Source organism: Taudactylus pleione, unplaced genomic scaffold, assembly GCF_031769625.1.
Source record: "Taudactylus pleione unplaced genomic scaffold, aTauple2 ptg000188l, whole genome shotgun sequence".
Lineage (NCBI taxonomy): Eukaryota > Metazoa > Chordata > Amphibia > Anura > Myobatrachidae > Taudactylus > Taudactylus pleione.
In genome coordinates, this window is record NW_028284590.1 from 5,772,689 (window position 1) to 5,792,260 (window position 19,572).

At 44.6% G+C, this 19,572-nt stretch overlaps 1 protein-coding gene across 1 annotated transcript; it reads right to left on the minus strand.

The window, feature by feature from the left end:
- Nucleotides 1-1,166: 1,166 nt before the first annotated feature.
- Nucleotides 1,167-19,028, minus strand: LOC148519605 (uncharacterized). Its single transcript, XM_088476413.1, has 6 exons — nt 18,873-19,028; nt 17,377-17,460; nt 15,034-15,121; nt 14,673-14,733; nt 14,241-14,407; nt 1,167-1,189 (listed from the first exon to the last, which is right to left on the minus strand). Exons 1-6 carry the CDS (start codon nt 19,026-19,028, stop codon nt 1,167-1,169), a joined length of 579 nt encoding a protein of 192 aa, XP_088332539.1.
- Nucleotides 19,029-19,572: the final 544 nt, after the last annotated feature.

Below are 19,572 nucleotides of genomic sequence, written 5' to 3' on the forward strand. Positions count from 1 at the left end.
AACCTTCTGAATTTGTGCCACTCAAACTTAAAAAAGCAATGAAATTCCGATCATTAAGGCTGATGCCTTAATGGAAGTGTTCCTTGCGCAATACAGATATGGTATGCCATCACACCCTGTGGTTAACTGCAGATTCAGCACTCTCACAGAGTGCGATTGCTGTCACTCACAAAATGGTGGAGCTGCTAATACACAGAATTGTGTGCTCATTGAAATACACACATGCAGTCTATGCAACTGAGCCCCCAATAGTATTGCCCCCTGTAGTAGTGCGCCCAATAGTAATGCCCCCTTTAGTAGTTCTCCCAGTAGTAGTGCCCCCTGTAGTAAGCCGCTTACACAAAATAAAACCCCAATAGCTTAAGCCCCGCTCCCATCTGGCTGGCCGCTCCTTGGAACTATGGGAGAGATTTCATGACGTCTCTCCCATAGTGCACTCCACACTGCGGGAGCTGGGAGTCGGAGCACAGTTGTGAGCTCCAGACTCCGGCTGCCGCTGCGGGGAGGGAGCCGGGCACCCGCCTGGCAAATGGAGCTTCTCTGCGGCACCGGGGTTAGGTGGGCCGGAGGAGGCGGAACTGGTTCCATCTCCCGTTCCGGCCCACTTTAACCCCTGGTGGGTGTAGGGGCGCCTTATGTGTGGGGGCCCCGGGACGACCGCCCCTGTCGCCCCCCCTTTAAATCCAGCCCTGTTTATATGTTCTCCCCATGTTTATGTGGTTTTCTCCAGGTGCCTCGTCTTCCTCCCACAGTCCTAAACCTACTATATATTAGTGTGTTTGTGGGATGGGAAATGTAGACTTAATAATCCCCAGGGCTTAAGCACATCTTGCTGTAAGGGAAAGGCAGCTTGCTAAAGGTGAAGACCTAAAGTTCTAATGGTCTTATCTCTCTGCTGGTACTGCCCTAACATAAACATTATGAGATCTAAGAATAATGGTATGTAACAAGAATACAATAAAATAAGGTTACAATAAAATTCAATTTTGAAATGCAATGAATTGAAACCACTAATATCACCAATGATGTTTATTTAATTGGTAAGATGTTATTTGATAAGTGGCCGATGGTGTTATTGGACAATGCAACAAGGTGACGGCCTCGGCCCAAGCGGATCTTTTCATCACCTTCTAAGGGCACATTCCAGATGGATGACCGAACATGCTCTACAACGAGCTGTAGTCTTGATCTAAAGGGAAATCAATTCAAGTTTCAGATCATCAATTCATAGGTAGAAATTAAACCTTTATGTTTTAACAATAGTAAGAATACTCTAAAAATAACAGCAATGAAAGGGAAAATGTAACCAGAATACAATTGCCCAAAGAATTCTAACAAAAGTATGTAATGATAAAGTGTAAGCAATCATAGTTTCAGTCATGTAAAAAAACAGTAAGTTTTTTATCCCAACTTTTAATTTGTATTCCAATGGGATTGTGTTATACAGTACATAGAATCCACAAGAAAATATTTTTAATTTGTCATTTAATGGGATAGCCTTAATATTTAAGGAAAATACAAATTTAAATCTTTTTTTTTTTTTTCTTATCTACAGGAGAACCTTTTTAATCAGTAGTCAAATGGATTTTTTCTTCTTGTAATGTATTCGTACTTTTCCTAATGTGTAATATGCAAGAAATAAAAAAAAAAAAAAAAAAACAATGGAAGACACAAACTGTTCCACTCAGACTTTCTCTGCAGAATGACTATGAGCTGGCAGCTCAGCCAATTACAAGTGGTTTCCTGCACTAGCTGCTCTGATTGGTAGACTGTGAGAGGAGTCATGGGGATTCTTTGCTTTAACCAAACATCAGAACAGATTAAATGAATCTCCGCTGACATGGGATAAAAATAATTAGCAATGCTATGAGGCTCCATTTCTGTCAAAGTGCCATTCATTTACATTTCCTATGATTTCAATAGAGTTTCTATGTGTAGCACACAACTCCATTGGAATAAATGGGCCACTGACAGGTATGGGAAAAATACAGTTGAATGTTGGTATAACCAATGGCATATACAGCATGGATGCAGGGTCTCTACCCAGCCTCTTGATTTATTGTTCCACCCCACCCCCACTAATGAACTGGAATAAAGTGTAGTTAATAGACTAATAACCCATTTTTGATGCATATTTAATGCAGAAGCCATTCAATTGGACATCTACCATACACTAGCCATCGGATTATGGGACTGTTTTATACAACACATACATAATTGAGTAGCTGCTTTATATGCTAGCCACCAGATTGGGGCCTGCTTAGTATACTGGCCACCAGATTGGGGTCTGCTTAGTATACTGGCCACCAGATTGGGGTCTGCTTAGTATACTGGCCTCCAGATTGGGGTCTTCTTAGTATAGTGGCCACCAGATTGGGGTCTTCTTAGTATAGTGGCCACCAGATTGGCGTCTTCTTAGTATAGTGGCAACCAGATTGGGGTCTGCTTAGTATACTGGCCACCAGATTGGGGTCTGCTTAGTATACTGGCCTCCAGATTGGGGTCTGCTTAGTATAGTGGCCACCAGATTGGGGTTTGCTTAGTATACTGGCCACCAGATTGGGGTCTGCTTAGTATACTGGCCACAATATTGGGTACTGCTTAGTATACTGGCCACCAGATTGGGGTCTGCTTAGTATACTGGCCACCAGATTGGGGTCTGCTTAGTATACTGGCCACCAGATTGGGGTCTGCTTAGTATACTGGCCACCAGATTGGGGTCTGCTTAGTATAGTGGCCACCAGATTGGGATCTGCTTAGTATACTGGCCACCAGATTGGGTCTGCTTAGTATACTGGCCTCCAGATTGGGGTCTTCTTAGTATACTGGCCACCAGATTGGGGTCTGCTTAGTATACTGGCCACCAGATTGGGGTCTGCTTAGTATACTGGCCACCAGATTGGGGTCTGCTTAGTATACTGGCCACCAGATTGGGGCCTGCTAACTATACTGGTCACCAGATTGGGGTCTGCTTAGTATAATGGCCACCAGATTAGATTCCCTATAAATGCAGAACATCTCCACTTTGGGATATCTTGTTTGGACACAGGATTTTTTTTCCAAATTGAGAAAATGCTGCTCTGCTGAGATGACAGGAGAACAGGACTGAGGACTAGTGAGCTCATCAGTACATCTGGAGGTTCTCCTGAATATCTGGGACACTATCCCTAATAGACCTTGCTCTATTCAACCGTCTCTTAAACCCAATGACATATATGTGTGTGTGTGTATATAATATATATTATATATATATATATATATATACATATATATATATATATATACACACACACACACACACATACCTATCATTGCAGTACACATGTTTATATAGTTACAGCTATGGAGAAATTAAGATCTGCAATATATATGTGACTGAGGATTTTTAAATGAAGGGGTCCTGCATATTACTGACCAGAATGGATTCTTCTTCTTAGTATAGTAACAAAAAGGAAGAGGGGCCCTACTACTGGGACCATACATTTAAAAGGGAAAAGGAGGTAAGGATTTTGGGAGGAGGTGGGAAGGGTAACTACTCTCATATCCTCAAGGGCAGTATTAATTAAATAGAAATAAAGGAGCAGATTTTACTACAAGGATAGTTTCATTCTAAAACATAATAATGATCAACTAGATCTTTATGTGGAGGTTTATCATGCTTATGTTCACATTTCTTAGCTTTATATATTTAGCTTATATTATGGACCTGTCCACTGCTGGATACAATAAATCTAAATCTGCCAATTATGTTATTTAATTTACAGCTATAATGGACGATGTTTCTGCCGGGTCATTTCCATTACAAGAAACTTATTTTTCCTTTCTCCAAATTGTGTACAAATGATGACACATGCGGAGTAATATGAGATGTAAATGTCAGTGTAATAAGAATTACATTGGTATGACAAAGATATATAAATTGGATGTAGTTTAAATCCCTGTGATCAGGATGCCAGGGCTCAGAATGCCAGCGCCGGAATCCCGACACCAGTCAGAATCCCAGCGCTGGCATCTCAACGGTAAGTAGTGGGGTAGGGTTAGGAGTTAGGCAGTAGGGTGGGAGCGTTAGACACTAGGGGGGGAGGGGTTAGGGTTAGGCTCTAGGGGGGAGGTTAGGTTTAGGGTGCAAGGAGTGAGGGTTAGGGGGAGGGTTAGGCACTAGGTTGGGAGGGTTAGGCACTAGGGTGGGAGGGTTAGGGTAAGGCACTAGGGGGGGAGGGTTAGGGTAAGGCACTAGGGGGAAGGTTAGGTTTAGGGTGCAAGGAGTGAGGGTTAGGGTAAGGCACTAGGGGAGAGGGGTTAGGCATTAGGGGGGAGGGTTAGGCATTAGGGGGGAGAGGTTAGGGTTAGGCACTAGGGGGGAGGTTAGGGTGCAAGGAGTGAGGGTTAGGGTACTTACCGGCAGGTGTCAGTATCCTAACCCTTTCCGGATGCCGGTGTCAGGATTCTAACCGTTAGCATCCCGAGTGCCGGCACCCGTAACCAACCTGTACAAATGCTGGCTCATAAGGAAAGTGAAAGTAGACACAATAACACTGAGAGCACTTACGGTATTGCCAGATGTTTCCTTGGCATAGAGATCACGGGGGCAATTTATGCCGCAAACCCCTAAAAAGAGAAAACAGACACCATAGTACCTAAATGACTCCATGAGAACATTACACAACTTAATGAGGATGATTCACTTCATTGGGACATTGTCCTCCTCATTTTATACTCAGTCATTCTATATTATTATACAGAAATGACATTTTAAGTAAAATGTAATAAGCTCTATGATAGATAGCACCTCCCCACGTGTCATATTTTGATATTACTGTTAGTTTGCAGCCCTGGAGGGGCCATGGCAAATGATACTGTAGCAGTCTGGTCCTGGGGGTCTTGGCTGTTAATATTGTTTGTCCCCATTTTGTGTGTTTAAATGCTGGACGGTATGTACATAGATTGAAGAACACAATATATTATTCTCTGTAGGACACCATTCCCTAATAGTAGAGGCTGGCAGTAGAGTCCTTACATTAGATTACTGATATGAAATCTGCTCTGTAGATGTAAAATATCCCCATGGTCTAAAGTCATATAGTAAAATATATGTGGTCCCAGTGAGTCCCTGATACTGCTGCATACATACTTACATTTTTTTTATATTATCTTTACTATAGTTAAAATGGTGTAACTGTCAGTATGAGGGTACTTTGATATGTGTAACCTATTTACCTGCTGTGACTGTGCACTGGAGTCCAGTGTGTCAAAGTGACACTCACACTGGGCCCTTCTATGTAGGATACTGGCGCAGGACCTGACACGCTGCCTGCCGCTGCCGTCTCCTGCACGCCCATGTACCAACTTCCAACAAACAGCTTCTCTTGGAACTGTGGGAGCTGAGTAGAGACGTCTTGACATCTCTCCCGTCCCTGCAGATGGGTCAGGAGGCGGAGCAACCAGAGAGTGACAGGCTGGGCTGTCGTTACAGTAAAATAGTCGGGTGCACCACTACTAATACATAATAGTGGGCGCCCAGTGGTATACAGAGATTGTGTCTGGCAGTCGGTTGTGCCCTCAGGGCATGTTGCACTATGTGCAGAGGCAGTGGCCGCACTACCCTAGTTACACCCCTGTTATGGTATATGATTAACATTTAAATAGAACTTGCTAATTTTTTATCCATAATTCCCATATTGTAACATATTGTTCATGCGATATCAGCACAATGTACGTACGTGCATCTCATAAGAACAATGTCCCTGGAACTGAGCTTGTTGTCCTTCCAGTCCGGTCCTATGGAAAAGAATACAGAAATAATACAGTTACAGTACTATTGGGTCTGGTATATGATTTGCTTCGGTTATTCAATAGTAAGTATAAACCACTATTAGTTCCTTTTGTTCCCAGGTCAGTCGCTTCCTTTGCCTAATCTGCATTCCAGTCCTATGCAATATACACCACTCTATTACAGCATACCCCAAGGCAGCCTTTTTCTTTTTTAAATACTGCACAACTGTAAAGACAAGCATATGTACACACGTCCCAACTGTCCCAGCATGGTAACTTGCAGGGTAACTACAATTTGTATTGCTGCGATAAACTGTGATGCAGATTGTTAGTCCACAACTATGATAAACAGATCCCTGAAACTTTTAATTACATGGTACAAGAATACCTGGAGGACGAGTCTCAGCTGAACATTGGTTGCTCTGGCACCTTCAGGGATCTTGTGGGCCAGACTCAGATGGTGCGCCTTCACCTGCAGGAGGAAGGGTGGACAGCAGAGAGTTAGTTACTGGGCACCGGAACACTCAGAGTACACAGGGAGACAGGAGATTATGAATGGGTAACCTAAGTGTCCTCACACAGACATGTAATACCACAGGTGTAGCTTTTATGATGACAGAATGAGCCTGTAGTAGATATTTCTAACATTTTATTTGGCAGCTGAATTTCTAATAGAATTTCAGTATTTAATTCTATAATACCACAATGGATGGCTAGATCTATTATATATAATTGGAATAAATTTGTTTTGCTAGTTTTATCTGGAGGTTTTTCATGCCTTTGTTCACATTTCTATATTTAGTTTATCTTATTGGCCGCGATTCAGTGCACTGTCAGGGAATGGCGGTTCTCGTGACTTAACATGAGTGCCGGCCGTGAGGCTGTTAGCGCACTTTTGTCGGATTCCTCCTCGCACCCCCAGGAGGGTGCGAGAAGAAATTCTTTAGTCGGGCCAAACATCAGGCTGAATTGAACAGCTCTGGGAGCTCCCTCCCGGGACTATTCATCATTGCTTTGAATTGAATCGCAGCCATGGACTTTTACTATTATAATGGACTATGGCCCTCATTCAGAGCCGCACGCAAGCGGGCGCACGTACGTTAGGCGTACGTACAAAAATATTTAAATTCAATGGCTCGCTCGTATTTTCGTTCGCATCTAAAATTCCTCCCTAAACTCTGACGACCCCTCCTCTAACTAACGAGCGTACGAAATAGCGAGCGTACATCCCCGAAATGGCTTGAAAGGAACGCACGCACAAGTATAAACAGGAAGTGGCCTTGTCAGATGTCGATTACCTGCTCCTTTATTCTGCCTACCTCCATCAATCGTATCATGCCAATCAATGTATCAATTAGCTTAATTGTTTGTTTTTTTTCAACACAATGCAAGAAACTTTACTCTTGTCTGTGTTTGTGTTTACCCGCAGAATACGTACGGATGAAACATTCGCTTTTATTGTTTAAAAAACATGTGAACCACAATTAAACAATTGTACTATTGCTGTGTATCCCCGCATATTTCCCTGGGTTCATTTCTTTATTTAAATTTGCTTACGCATGTCACTGCATCAAGCCTATCCTAACTCTCCAGAGATTTCTGGCCCTGTCGAACACATGACTCATACACTAACCAATAAAATTGCTCCTGTTAATTTCCAAAATACATTAGCCAATCAGAAAATTTTTACACACTTTATCAAAAATGATTTTTAAGAAAAACACCATTGCCATCATGAGAGCCTCCGCATTCACCAGGCGTGAGCTGCTGGTGCTTACGGAGGTCATGGATCGCCGGATCACCAGCCAGCCAGAACCCATGACCAACCGGCAGAAGCGCTCCGCGTATGCGGAGGTACGGTCCCGCCTGCGGTCCTTCGGATCACGCCGCAACATCGGGCAGCTGGAGCGCAGGTGGTCCGACCTGCAACGGCGAACGCCCCGCTTGCTGGCATGCTTTCGCATGCAGATCCTGGCAAGTAAGTGTTATGTATTGTGGTTTTAATGTTTGTGTTTGTGGGGCAAACTGCGTGTGCATGTTTTCCTGTCTGTTCTATTTATTATTTGTACTCATATCTGCGTCTGCATGTTTTCCCTCTTTTTATGAATTTTTCATTCTACTGCTATTTTTTTTGGTTTTATTTCTTTTTTTTTTTTTGTTTGTTTGCCCGGATTTGTCCATAAACTAAACGCAATTTATTTGACATATTTTAGGGGGACAGCCAAGACTCCGCCGTCAACGTCGGCGTTCCCGCCCACTCTCCCCAACCCCCAGCCAACACTCCACCCCAAATCTTTCGCCTATTCCCCACTCCTCCCCATCCTTCCCAGACCCTCTCCCGGAAATGTCGGGCCTCCTTCCCCTCCGTCCCACTTCCCCCTCTCCTCCACCCACCCCTCTTCCAATTACCCCCTCCCCGGAGTCCAGCATAACTCCGCCCCATTCTTTGGGGAATGACGGATCCTCCGAGGAGGATCATGGAGGTTTTGCCGGAGCTCCCGATTTGTTTCCCGGTATGTTTTTTATTATTTATTTTTAAAGCACAAACTGTTTGTATGTAATCATGTGTCGTGCCTTTCTTCGTGTTTTTGTGGCTTGACTTTTGTTGATTGTGAAGGTTTGCCTTTACCTCTTCCTGGTGATTTAAGCATACACATATCATACCTGTGGGAATTTGTACCTAGGCCTTGTATTTTTGCCAGCCCACCCTTTTTATTTATGTTTTTGGGTTTAGGAGTGATTTGTTTTTTTTTTAATGTTTTTCTGTGGAGTCCCTATTGTTGTATTAACCCACACACTTTTCTCACCCACAGAGGAACAGAGGCGTCGGCAAGAGGTGGCGGATGTTGTGGGGCAGATGCGCCACCATGTAATCGGCCTTCTGGTGGCCCTCGACCGGCTGTCTGGCCTCCTTCGGCATTAGTTTTTTTTTTTTTGTTGTATTTGCCAAATAAATTTTTAAAGACAAATATACGTTGTGGCTCATTTTTAAAAACCAAAACCAAGATAGTTTAGCCTGACATAAGTTCCTGCAAGGATTTCCCTTTTTTAAAAGTTAGATTGTGTTTTGTCTTTGTATGTCAAACAGACACCAGAAACACATAACAGTAACAATGTCATTTCCCTTTTTTGGTGTAGTGTCAATTTCAGATTTCTACATTTTCCAGGTTCCTACTTGGTGCGCAAGCTGCTTAGGCCAATCTTACAAATCCCAAGGTTGGGCCAGGCTTCCTTTTGGTGTGGATTGGAAAGCTGAAAACATATTTCAGTTTTGCTCAACTGGCGTCAGTACTGGTTTACCCCTTAGTCAAATGTAACTTGTGTTAACCTGGTTACACTTGCTGTTAACGTCCCAAAAAAGGAAGACCATTTCACTCTTCAAACATTTATTCACCACATAACAGAGAAAACAAAGTGGTCACTCCCAAAAAAAATACACAGTGATAAATTCAAATACAACACATACCAAGAAAAAAATAAATAAAAACACAAAATCAAGAACTGGTTGACGAAGGACCATGCCAACATGATTCCACAAACATGGCGTTGCGATATGGGTTCCAGAATATATGCCCAAAAGGACCAGATCCAGGTTTGGTAAGGGTAGCAGGAAGTAGTGAGCGTTGGAGTGCCAAAGATTATGTGAACAAACAGAAGATGGTGAGAAAATTAAAAAAAAATTAGATGTTTGCCAAAAAAAACAAACACATTAGGTATAAACACTGGAGTTTTGAACAAACTTACCTAAAAAATCTGGCCACCACATCATCGCGTATGGCCCCCCCACATACTGACCTTCGACCAACCTCGGGGGGGCCATCCTCAGGTAAGGCATCCTCTGGCTGCATTGGGACACCACTCCTTATGGCAATGTTGTGAAATATCCCACACAGGACCACAATTTTAGACACCATATCCGGCACATACATGAGCTCGCCACCAGAGCGGTGGAGGCATCTGAATCGGCCTTTTAAAAGGCCGATACAGCGCTCCACCACTTGCCTGGTGGCTGTAAGTGCGGAATTATACGCACTTTGTGGCCCTGGTGTGGGAGCCAAATAAGGAGTGAGCAGCCAGGACATGCAAGGGTATCCACTGTCTCCTGTGAACAAAAATAGACCACATCAGGAACACTGTGTATCAAGCTTAACATTGTTATGTACTAAAGGTCTCCACTTACCCAGAAGCCACGCATCACCAGCTTGTAGGTTGGTTAATTTCTGCCATATCCCTGATTGCCGGATGACGAAGGAGTCATGTGCACTTCCTGGTAATTTAGCATTCAGGGACAGGATCTGGAGGGAGGCATCACATACCACCATTACATTCAGGGAGTGATAGTGTTTCCTGTTTCTAAATATTGCCTCCAGCCGTGCTGGAGGCTGAAGTGGTATGTGAGTACCATCCACAACCCCTATGATGTGTGGGAAGCCAGCTATTTGGTAAAAATTGGCCTTGGCCACACTAAGGGCACCCATATCCAAAGGCATTTTAATAAAATGATGGAGGTGCTTGAAAAGTGCCTCCATCACTGCCCTCAGGATCCGGGAAAAGGAGGATTGGGAGATGCCCGCCACTATTCCCACCGTTGTTTGAAACGATCCTGAGGCACAGAAATGTAACACCGCCATAAATTGCGTCAGTGGTGGTATTGCTATTGGACTGTCAATTTGCCGCTCAAGATCACTTTCTATTAATGAGAGAGTGTCTATGATGATTTTGGGAGGTAGACGGTAGCGTCTTAAAACCTCATCATCGGGCATTCCAAAAAGGGTGACACGTGTTCGAAATATCTGGGGCCTTGCATGCCTACGATGCCTACGCCTGGGACGAGTTTGAGGTTGGTCGTCTTCCGGGAGCAGGGCCAGAACAATTCGCCCCAGATCTACCTGAAATTCAAAGTTTACAATGTAAGGCTTTTGACCCACCCCAAAAGTAAGAAAAAACAACTTAGCTTTCTGATACCATCCATAGCTGCTTACATGCCGGGGTATTGTCATGATACGTATAAACTGTAAAAAAGGCAACAATGAGACTTCAAAAATTTAGAGGGTGTTTTTTTTGTTTAAAAATTGTTGCAAGCCAACACAGAAAATAGCGGAAAAACACATTTGGCCATCGATGAAAACTACATTGCACACCGTACGTCAAATAGGGTTCAAATGGACCCAAAAAATGGAAAAGGGAAAAGCAAAACTGGATTATATGATGAATAAGCCGTCAAAAATGCGGTAAATTATTCGCAAATGCAAGTCACTACACCAACAGTCAAAAATGCGGTAAATTATTCGCAAATGCAAGTCACTACACCAGCAGTCAAAAATGCGGTAAATTATTCGCAAATGCAAGTCACTACACCAACAGTCAAAAATGCCGTAATTCATTCGCAAATGCAAGACAAAAAATGGACTTACCCAACTCGAATATATAAGATGTCCTCAAAAAACTTCTTTGGGTCCGAAAACAAAAAAAAACTAAAAAAGATGAAATGAGTGTTAAACAAATTAACTAACCACAAAACAGAAGAATACACCAATTGGCCACAAATTTGAATGCACAAAACTTACCAAATCAGGAAAGGATGTTGAAAAAATGAAAAAAATGCGAACGGAAAAACCAAAGAAATGTAGCAAAAACAAACAAAAAAACAACTCTCCAAAATCCTCCAAACGCAACCAACCAACCAAATCCAAACCACTTAACCGACAACACTCCAACAACCCCACCTCGAATCCACACACACCAAGCCATAAATAGTGTTTATTTTCCCGCACAAATTAAGGATGAATCATAGGGACGCACAATCAATGATGCGGCCGCAAACTAACGACGCATGTATAAATACGTCACGAAATCACATAGAATTTCTGGATGATTTCATGCTGGAAGCAGAGACATGGCTTCAAACCAGGGAAACAATGGTCAAAATTGCGGCGGTAAGGCCTTCATGCATTTTGTGTCAATGAGTATTTTAAAACATAATATTGTGCAAGTTGTGAAGTGGCTAAATCTGCATATTTACCCAAATAGGTGAGGAGGATGACATGGAAGAGACTGCTGGCCCCAGTCAACCCGCCAAAGCTGCCCAAAAAAAAAGGCAGCCACATTTCACAAGCAAGGAGATGGAGGTTTTGATCCAGAAGTGCGTTGACATCCTGCCCCAGGCAGCCAGGAATATGAGCCAAAGCCAGAAGTGGAGAATGTGGGAGGAGGTCGCCGTTGCTGTCAATAGGGTGGGTGATTATGTCCGTCTAGCCCGGGATGTCAAACGGCGGTAAGTAAACACTTTCCCATCCTATAAACAAACCCCATTGTAAAAAAAAGGATAATGGTTCCAAATTCATTCCACAGATGGGCAGACTTCAAATATCGTCTAAAACAAAAACTTGCCGACAGGGCTAGGCATGCAAGGGGGACAGGTGGGGGTCCCACCCCTGTGTCATTGGAGTTGACAGACTTAGAAGAGATGGCACAGGGGTGTGTGCAGGCTGTGGGGGTGTTTGGCGTGTCCAACATGGATACGGACATGCCAGACTTTGCGGCTCCTCATGTTGGCCAAGGTAAGTCTTGTGATGTCACCAACTCAGAAATGCTATTGTGCCAATATGTAGATTCTAATGTGAGTCTTTTCTCCAATTTCCTAACAGAGACAGAGGCGGATGAGTCTGCTCCAGAGGGGAGCCTTGGCCGCAGAATTTCTGCTGACTCTGCAGTGGAGGAACCAGTACATCCGGCTGAGGACCCTGCAGAAGCCAGTCCAGGGCGTGCCCCCTCGCAGGCAGTGGGCCTCCTCACAGAACTCAATTTTAAATCGGATTGCCATACGGAGATTCTGCAGAGGATGGACGCCAGTCTAATACGGGTGGCTGAGGCCCTGGAGCAAAATGCTGCGGCCAACGTGACCATTGCTCAGGCCCTGGCGGAAAATACCAGGGCCAACATCCGCATCGCCGATGCCCTGGAGCAGCTCGTTCGCCAGCACATGGTGGAGCCGACCTCCCTTCCTGCCGGAACATCCAGATCCTCTACCTCTGGCACAACATCAGGCAATCCTCCAAATGTGCCTAGCCCTGTGCCTAGTCCAGAGGCCACAACATCTGCCTCTGGACAGGCCAGCCCGATGGCATCCCGGACCCGGTCTGGCGCCCACCCTCACCCAGCCAAACGGGCGAGAAAACGGTGACAGCAATGGCGACTTTTCCCACTTTCCTTCTGTGCTTGGCTCATATTCCTTTCTGGTCAAAACTTCCCTCTCCTTTCTTTTGAAATGTTTTTAAATTTTGTATTTACGCTTATGTTAGTAGTTATGTTTTTTTTTTTTTTTGAGCAAATATCTTGGCCACAAAAAAAGGCAATACAATATTATGCCAATTTGTTTGTGTGTAAACAATAAATTAAAAACAAAACACTGACATTGTATTGTGACATTATTGTACAAATGGGTTACATTTAATCCTGGCCTTAAACGCAAAAACTGACCCTCTTTTTTAAAAAAAAAGGCCTCTTTAAGGAACGTTTAAAAAAACACATAGCGATGCAAATTCCACAGTAAACAAAAAAAAAGGGGAGCTAATTAAAAGATGATGACATTATTGTTACAATAGGCCATAACCACCAAATTGTGGCCAAAATAAAAGCCCAAAAATGTACGCTAATTGATTATGTAATCATGACATTAGCAGCTCTGATTTCCACCTGCGTACGCTTTTGTGCTATCCCAATAAACTGCTTTCCAAACACATACCAAGCCGGATTTCAATCCAACACTAATTACTTTACTGACCAGCCACGATTAATCGCTGCACCATCGTGGAGTCCCGGGACGGAGGAGAAGGCCATCGCCAATGTGGTCGAGTAATCCTGACCCTAAGCTGTGCGAGCATTTTGAAGGGAAAGCGGATGTTTCAGTGACGTATGAGACGGTCCGAACACATTTGACGTTCGCATCTGCTAATGTATGTACGCCCCAAAAACGCCTCGCCACGCCTGCGTTTTTTCATCTCCACCCCCGTCAACACCCAAAAACGCCCTGTTCTGTCAATCACATTTGACATGTCACTTCCTGTACGCTATTTTAGGAACGAGAGAAAAAAAGCTCGCAATCTGCCGTACGCACATGCGCGGTGTAACACCGACGCATGCGCGGTTAGTCAACATCGGAACGCAACGAGCGTACTGTTGTTAACGTGCGGCTCTGAATGAGGGCCTATGTTTTTGCAAGATCATTTGTATTATAAGAAACCTATTTTTCCTGTCTCATATTGTGTATACATTGTGACACTTGTGGAGAAATATAAGATGTAATGTCAGTGTAATAGGAGTTACATTGTATGACAAAGAGATATATAAATACTAGGACATAAGGAAAAGGTAAGTAACCACAATGACAATGAAAGCACTTACCTCAGGTACTGCCAGGTGTTTTCTTGGCATAGAGACCACGGCCTCAGGTACTGCCAGGTGTTTACTTGGCATAGAGACGATGGCCTCAGGTACTGCCAGGTGTTTTCTTGGCATAGAGACCACGGCCTCAGGTACTGCCAGGTGTTTTCTTGGCATAGAGAACATGGCCGCAGGTACTGCCAGGTGTTTTCTTGGCATGGGGACCACAAGGGGCAGTTTATGCAGCAAAGCCCTAAAAAGAGAAAACGGACACATTTGCACCTAAAGGACTCCAAGAGAATGTAACAATAGCTAAGGTTAGTACAATATAATAATGTACCCATAGCTACATATTATGGTGTATTAGGATTAACATTTATATAGTAATAGCTAAAAAAAATACTTCAATCACAATCAATTCTTATCTATAAATGACACTAATTTTAATCATTTTACATTTCTATCCATAAATCACATTGTTACTTATTGTTCATGTAATATCTGCACAAAGTACTTACACAGAGTGTCTCCAAGGTCCAGTGTTACTGGAACTGGGTGCTTTATCCTTGTGGGCTGGATCTATGGAAAAGAATACAAAAATAGTACAGTTACTACTATGTCTGGTATATGTTTTGCTTCAGTTAGTCAATGGATTATAGTTTGGAAGTGTAACCTTTATTTGTTCCTAGGTCAGTTGCTTCCTTTGCCTAATCTGTAACTGTAAAGACCGGCATATGTATATACCTCCCAACCACCCAGCATAGTAACTTGTGGTGTAACTACAATATGTATTGCTGCGATAAGTGGTGATGCAGATTGTTAGTGCACAACTATGATAAACAGAGCCCTCAATCTTTTAATTCTAAGATACATGAATACCTGAAGGACGAGGGTCTTTCAGCTGCACTTTGCTTTCTCTTGCAGCCTCAGGGATTTTGTGGGGGGCACAAACACGGTTCCTCTCCACCTGCAGAAGGAACGGTGGACAGCAGAGAGTTAGTTACTGGGCACTGGCACACTCAGAGAAAGCAGGGAGACAGGATATTATGGCTGGGTAACCTACGTGTCCTCACACAGACATGTAATACCACATGTGTAGCTGTTATGACTGAATTAGCCTGTAGTAGATATTTTTAACATATTTTAATTGGTAGCTGAAGTTCTAATAGAAAGTAAAAGATCACATTTCAACCAATCTTCTATGAAACCAGATTTTGAATGTTCATAATGTTTATTTTATTTAATAATAAGAGGGAAATTTAATATACATAATTATCTCATTTTTCCAGTATAAAAGCTATGGAGAAATCACTGATGTTACTTTTTACGGTTTCCTGAGAACACTCCCTTCCCCATAGAATCTAATGGGGGTTTTCTCCTAGAGATATTTATATAAACTGGAGAAGAGATATTTCTGTCTTTTTTTTTTTTTAACAAACTTATCTCCATCTTCAGATGGTGATAAGTAGCCTCTCCCCTCAGTACCTGTGCTGTCAGTACTACATTCCCATACACATATAATGGCCTCTGTACCAGATGGTGATAAGTAGCCTTTCCCCTCAGTACCTGTGCTGTCAGTACTACATGCCCATACACATATAATGGGCCTCTGTACCAGATGGTGATAAGTAGCCTTTCCCCTCAGTACCTGAGCTGTCAGTACTACATTCCCATACACATATAATGGGCCTCTGTACCAGATGGTGATAAGTAGCCTTTCCCCTCAGTACCTGAGCTCTCAGTACTATATTCCCATACACATATAATGGCCTCTGTACCAGATGGTGATAAGTAGCCTTTCCCCTCAGTACCTGAGCTGTCAGCACTACATTCCCATACACTTTTAATGGGCCTCTGGGTCGGATTCACACCCGGTCGTAAGGCTGCGTTCACACACAGCCTGCCGGTTTGCAATCTGCGCATGCGTACAAGACACAGTGCACGTGCACAAACCAGTCACTGCGATTGGAAAGCATTCGCAGGCAGTACACAGATGTTCCATAAGCATGAGTGACAGGACGAGCCGTTTGTGGGTGGTGACAGGGGGTGGTCGATGGTAACGGGGGTGTGGTGGTGCGAACACAGGCGTGTCTATGCATCTGAACGCTGTTTCAGGGGCGTGCATAATTAAGATGCATCGTCAGCATACACGTCACATGGCTGAATTACACACTGCAGCACTCGCAGGGCTTGTGATAGGGTATGGTCAGCCACAAGTGGTGGTTACGGGTGCAATGTCAGCCGATGTTACCGATTGTTTAATACACTTCCTGGATATGACGTATGTTACTAAGGGAAAGTAGGCGTCTTGTGTTAGGCTGGTAGGCATCTTATTTCATACCATGATCGCACGGCAAAACATAGTGGATGCCTTGCTAGCCATCGCGGGATTTGCATACTTTGACTGCCGACCCCTGCGTGCGAATGCAGCTTTGCAACCGGGCCTGAATCAGGACCGCTGTACTAGATGGTGATAAGTAGCCTTTCCCCTCAGTACCTGAGCTGTCAGCACTACATTCCCATACACATATAGGACCTTATTCAGAGTCGGTCGCGAGCGCTGATGCGCTCGTAACTAACTCGATGGTTAGGCCTGCGCACGTGCAGCGGCCGCACTGCGCGTGCGCAACCCCCGGAGCGACAGAGAATTTCTGTCGCTCCGGAGCTCGCTACCAAAGGGGCGGCTGTCGATGTTGATCGACAGCTGCCCCCGTTTGGTAGGCGGGGCGGGGGGGTGGTTTCCAAAATGGAGGGGTTCCTTTACGAACGCCTACCATTTTGTGGGCGGCCGCACTGACATCATCAGTGATGTCAGTGGGGAGCTTCCTGCTCCATCAGAGCAGAAAGCTCCCTGGGGCTTACGAGTGCCCAGACCCAACCTTAGGGTCTGGTCGTAAACCCAGATGGTGATCACCATCGCGACCATCAACCTGGTCGGTCGTTAAGCTATGGGTGGTAACCCACAGCTTAACTAACGACCAGGAGGCCGTACTTCAATAATGAAGCGGCCGCCCTCATTCAGAACGAGCGGTCGCTTCTTGCGACCACCTCTGAATGAAGTCCATAATGTAATGCATTGTATGTATTGTATATAGATACCCCTAGTCAGGCGGCACTCAGTAGTCTGTATTGTATTGCTGGGATAAACTGTGATGCAGATTGTTAGTACACAACTATGATAAACAGATCCCTTAAACTTTTAATTACATGGTACAAGAATACCTGAGGGACGAGTCTTAGCTGAACATTTATTTTTGTGGCACCTTCAGGGATCTTGTGGGTCAGACTCAGATGGTGCGCCTTCACCTGCAAGAGGAAGAGTGGACAGCAGAGGGTTGGTTACTTGGCACCGGAACACTCAGAGTACACAGGGAGATAGGAGATTATGGATGGGTAACCTACGTGTCCTCACACAGACATGTAATACCACAGGTGTAGCTTTTATGACTGATTGAGCCTGTAGTAGATATTTTTAACATTTTAATTGGCAGCTGAATTTCAAAGAGAATTTTAGTATTTAATTCTATAATACTACAATGGATGACTAGATATATTATATATAATTGGAATACATTTGCTGTACTTGTTTATCTGGAGGTTTTTCATGCCTTTGTTCACATTCTTAGGTTTTATATATTTAGCTTATCTTATTGGCCGACATTCAATTCAGTGTACCGTTAAGTCGGAGAATGACGGTTCTTGCACTTAACATGAGTGTTTAGTCGCGAGAATCGGCATTCTCTGACTAAAGCGGCAGCCGCGAGGCTGTTAGCGCACTTTTGTCGGGTTTCTCCTCGCACCCCCAGGAGGGTGCGAGAAGAAGTCCTTTAATCGGTCCAAACATCAGGCTGAATTGAACAGGTCTGGGAGGTCCCTCCCGGGACTATTCATCATCGCTTTGCATTGAATCGCGGCCATGGACTTGTCCACTACCAATTATTCTTATTTCATTTATAATTATAATGGACTAAGGGCCTGATTCAGACCCACTCGCGAGCGGCTGTACGCTCGCAAGTGGGTCGATGGTCTGCACTGAGCATGCGCACGACGGAGGGAGCTCCGTCGTGCGCATGCGCCAGACACGACGAGCGAAGGACTTTCCTTCGCTCGTTGTGTCCGATCAAAGGGGGCGTGCTGTCAATGTTGATTGACAGCACGCCCCCTTTGGTGGGCGTGCCGAAGGGCGTGCCTCCCTGACGGGGGCGTTCCCACGGGAACGCCTCCCGTCAGAAGCCGGCCCACTGACATCACTAGTGATGTCAGTGGGAGTGATTTTGGCTCTGATAGAGCCAAAATCACTCCGGAGCTTGCGGTTGAAAACCTCAACCGCAGGCTCCGGCTCGCAATTTCGATGGTCGCGATGGTCACGACCATCGCGACCATCAAAATGCACGCTCGTATAGCCTGTGGGTGGTGACCCACAGCTATACGAGCGTCCAGGAGGACGCTCCATGAAAAAGGAGCCCGGCCCTCATGCAGAGCGTGCGCTCTGCTCAGAGCGTACGGCTCTGAATGAGGGCCTATGTTCTTGCAAGATCATTTGTATTACAAGAAACCTATTTTTCTTATCTCATATTGTGTATAAATTGTGACACTTCCGTGGTAATATGAGATTTAAATGTCAGTGTAATAAGCTTTACATTGTATGACAAAGAGGTGTATAAATGCTAGGACATAAGAAAAAGGTAAGTAACCACAATGACAATGAAAGCACTTACCTCAGGTACTGCCAGGTGTTTTCTTGGCATGGGAACCACGACCTCAGGTATTGCAAGGTGTTTTCTTGGCATGAGGGCCACAGGCTCAGGTACTGCCAGGTGTTTTCTTGGCATGGGAACCACGACCTCAGGTATTGCAAGGTGTTTTCTTGGCATGAGGGCCACAGGCTCAGGTACTGCCAGGTGTTTTCTTGGCATGGGAACCACGACCTCAGGTACTGCCATGTGTTTATCTGGCATAGGGACCACGGCCTCAGGTACTGCCAGGTGTTTTCTTGGCATGAGGGCCACAGGCTCAGGTACTGCCAGGTGTTTTCTTGGCATGAGGGCCACAGGCTCAGGTACTGCCACGTGTTTTCTTGCGATGAGGGCCACAGGCTCAGGTACTGCCAGGTGTTTATCTGGCATAGGGACCATGGCCTCAGGTGCTGCCAGGTGTTTATCTGGCATAGGGACCATGGCCTCAGGTACTGCCAGGTGTTTTCTTGGCATGGGAACCACGATCTCAGGTATTGCAAGGTGTTTATCTGGCATAGGGACCACGGACTCAGGTACTGCCAGGTGTTTTCTTGGCATGAGGGCCACAGGCTCAGGTACTGCCAGGTGTTTTCTTGGCATGAGGGCCACAGGCTCAGGTACTGCCACGTGTTTTCTTGGCATGAGGGCCACAGGCTCAGGTACTGCCAGGTGTTTATCTGGC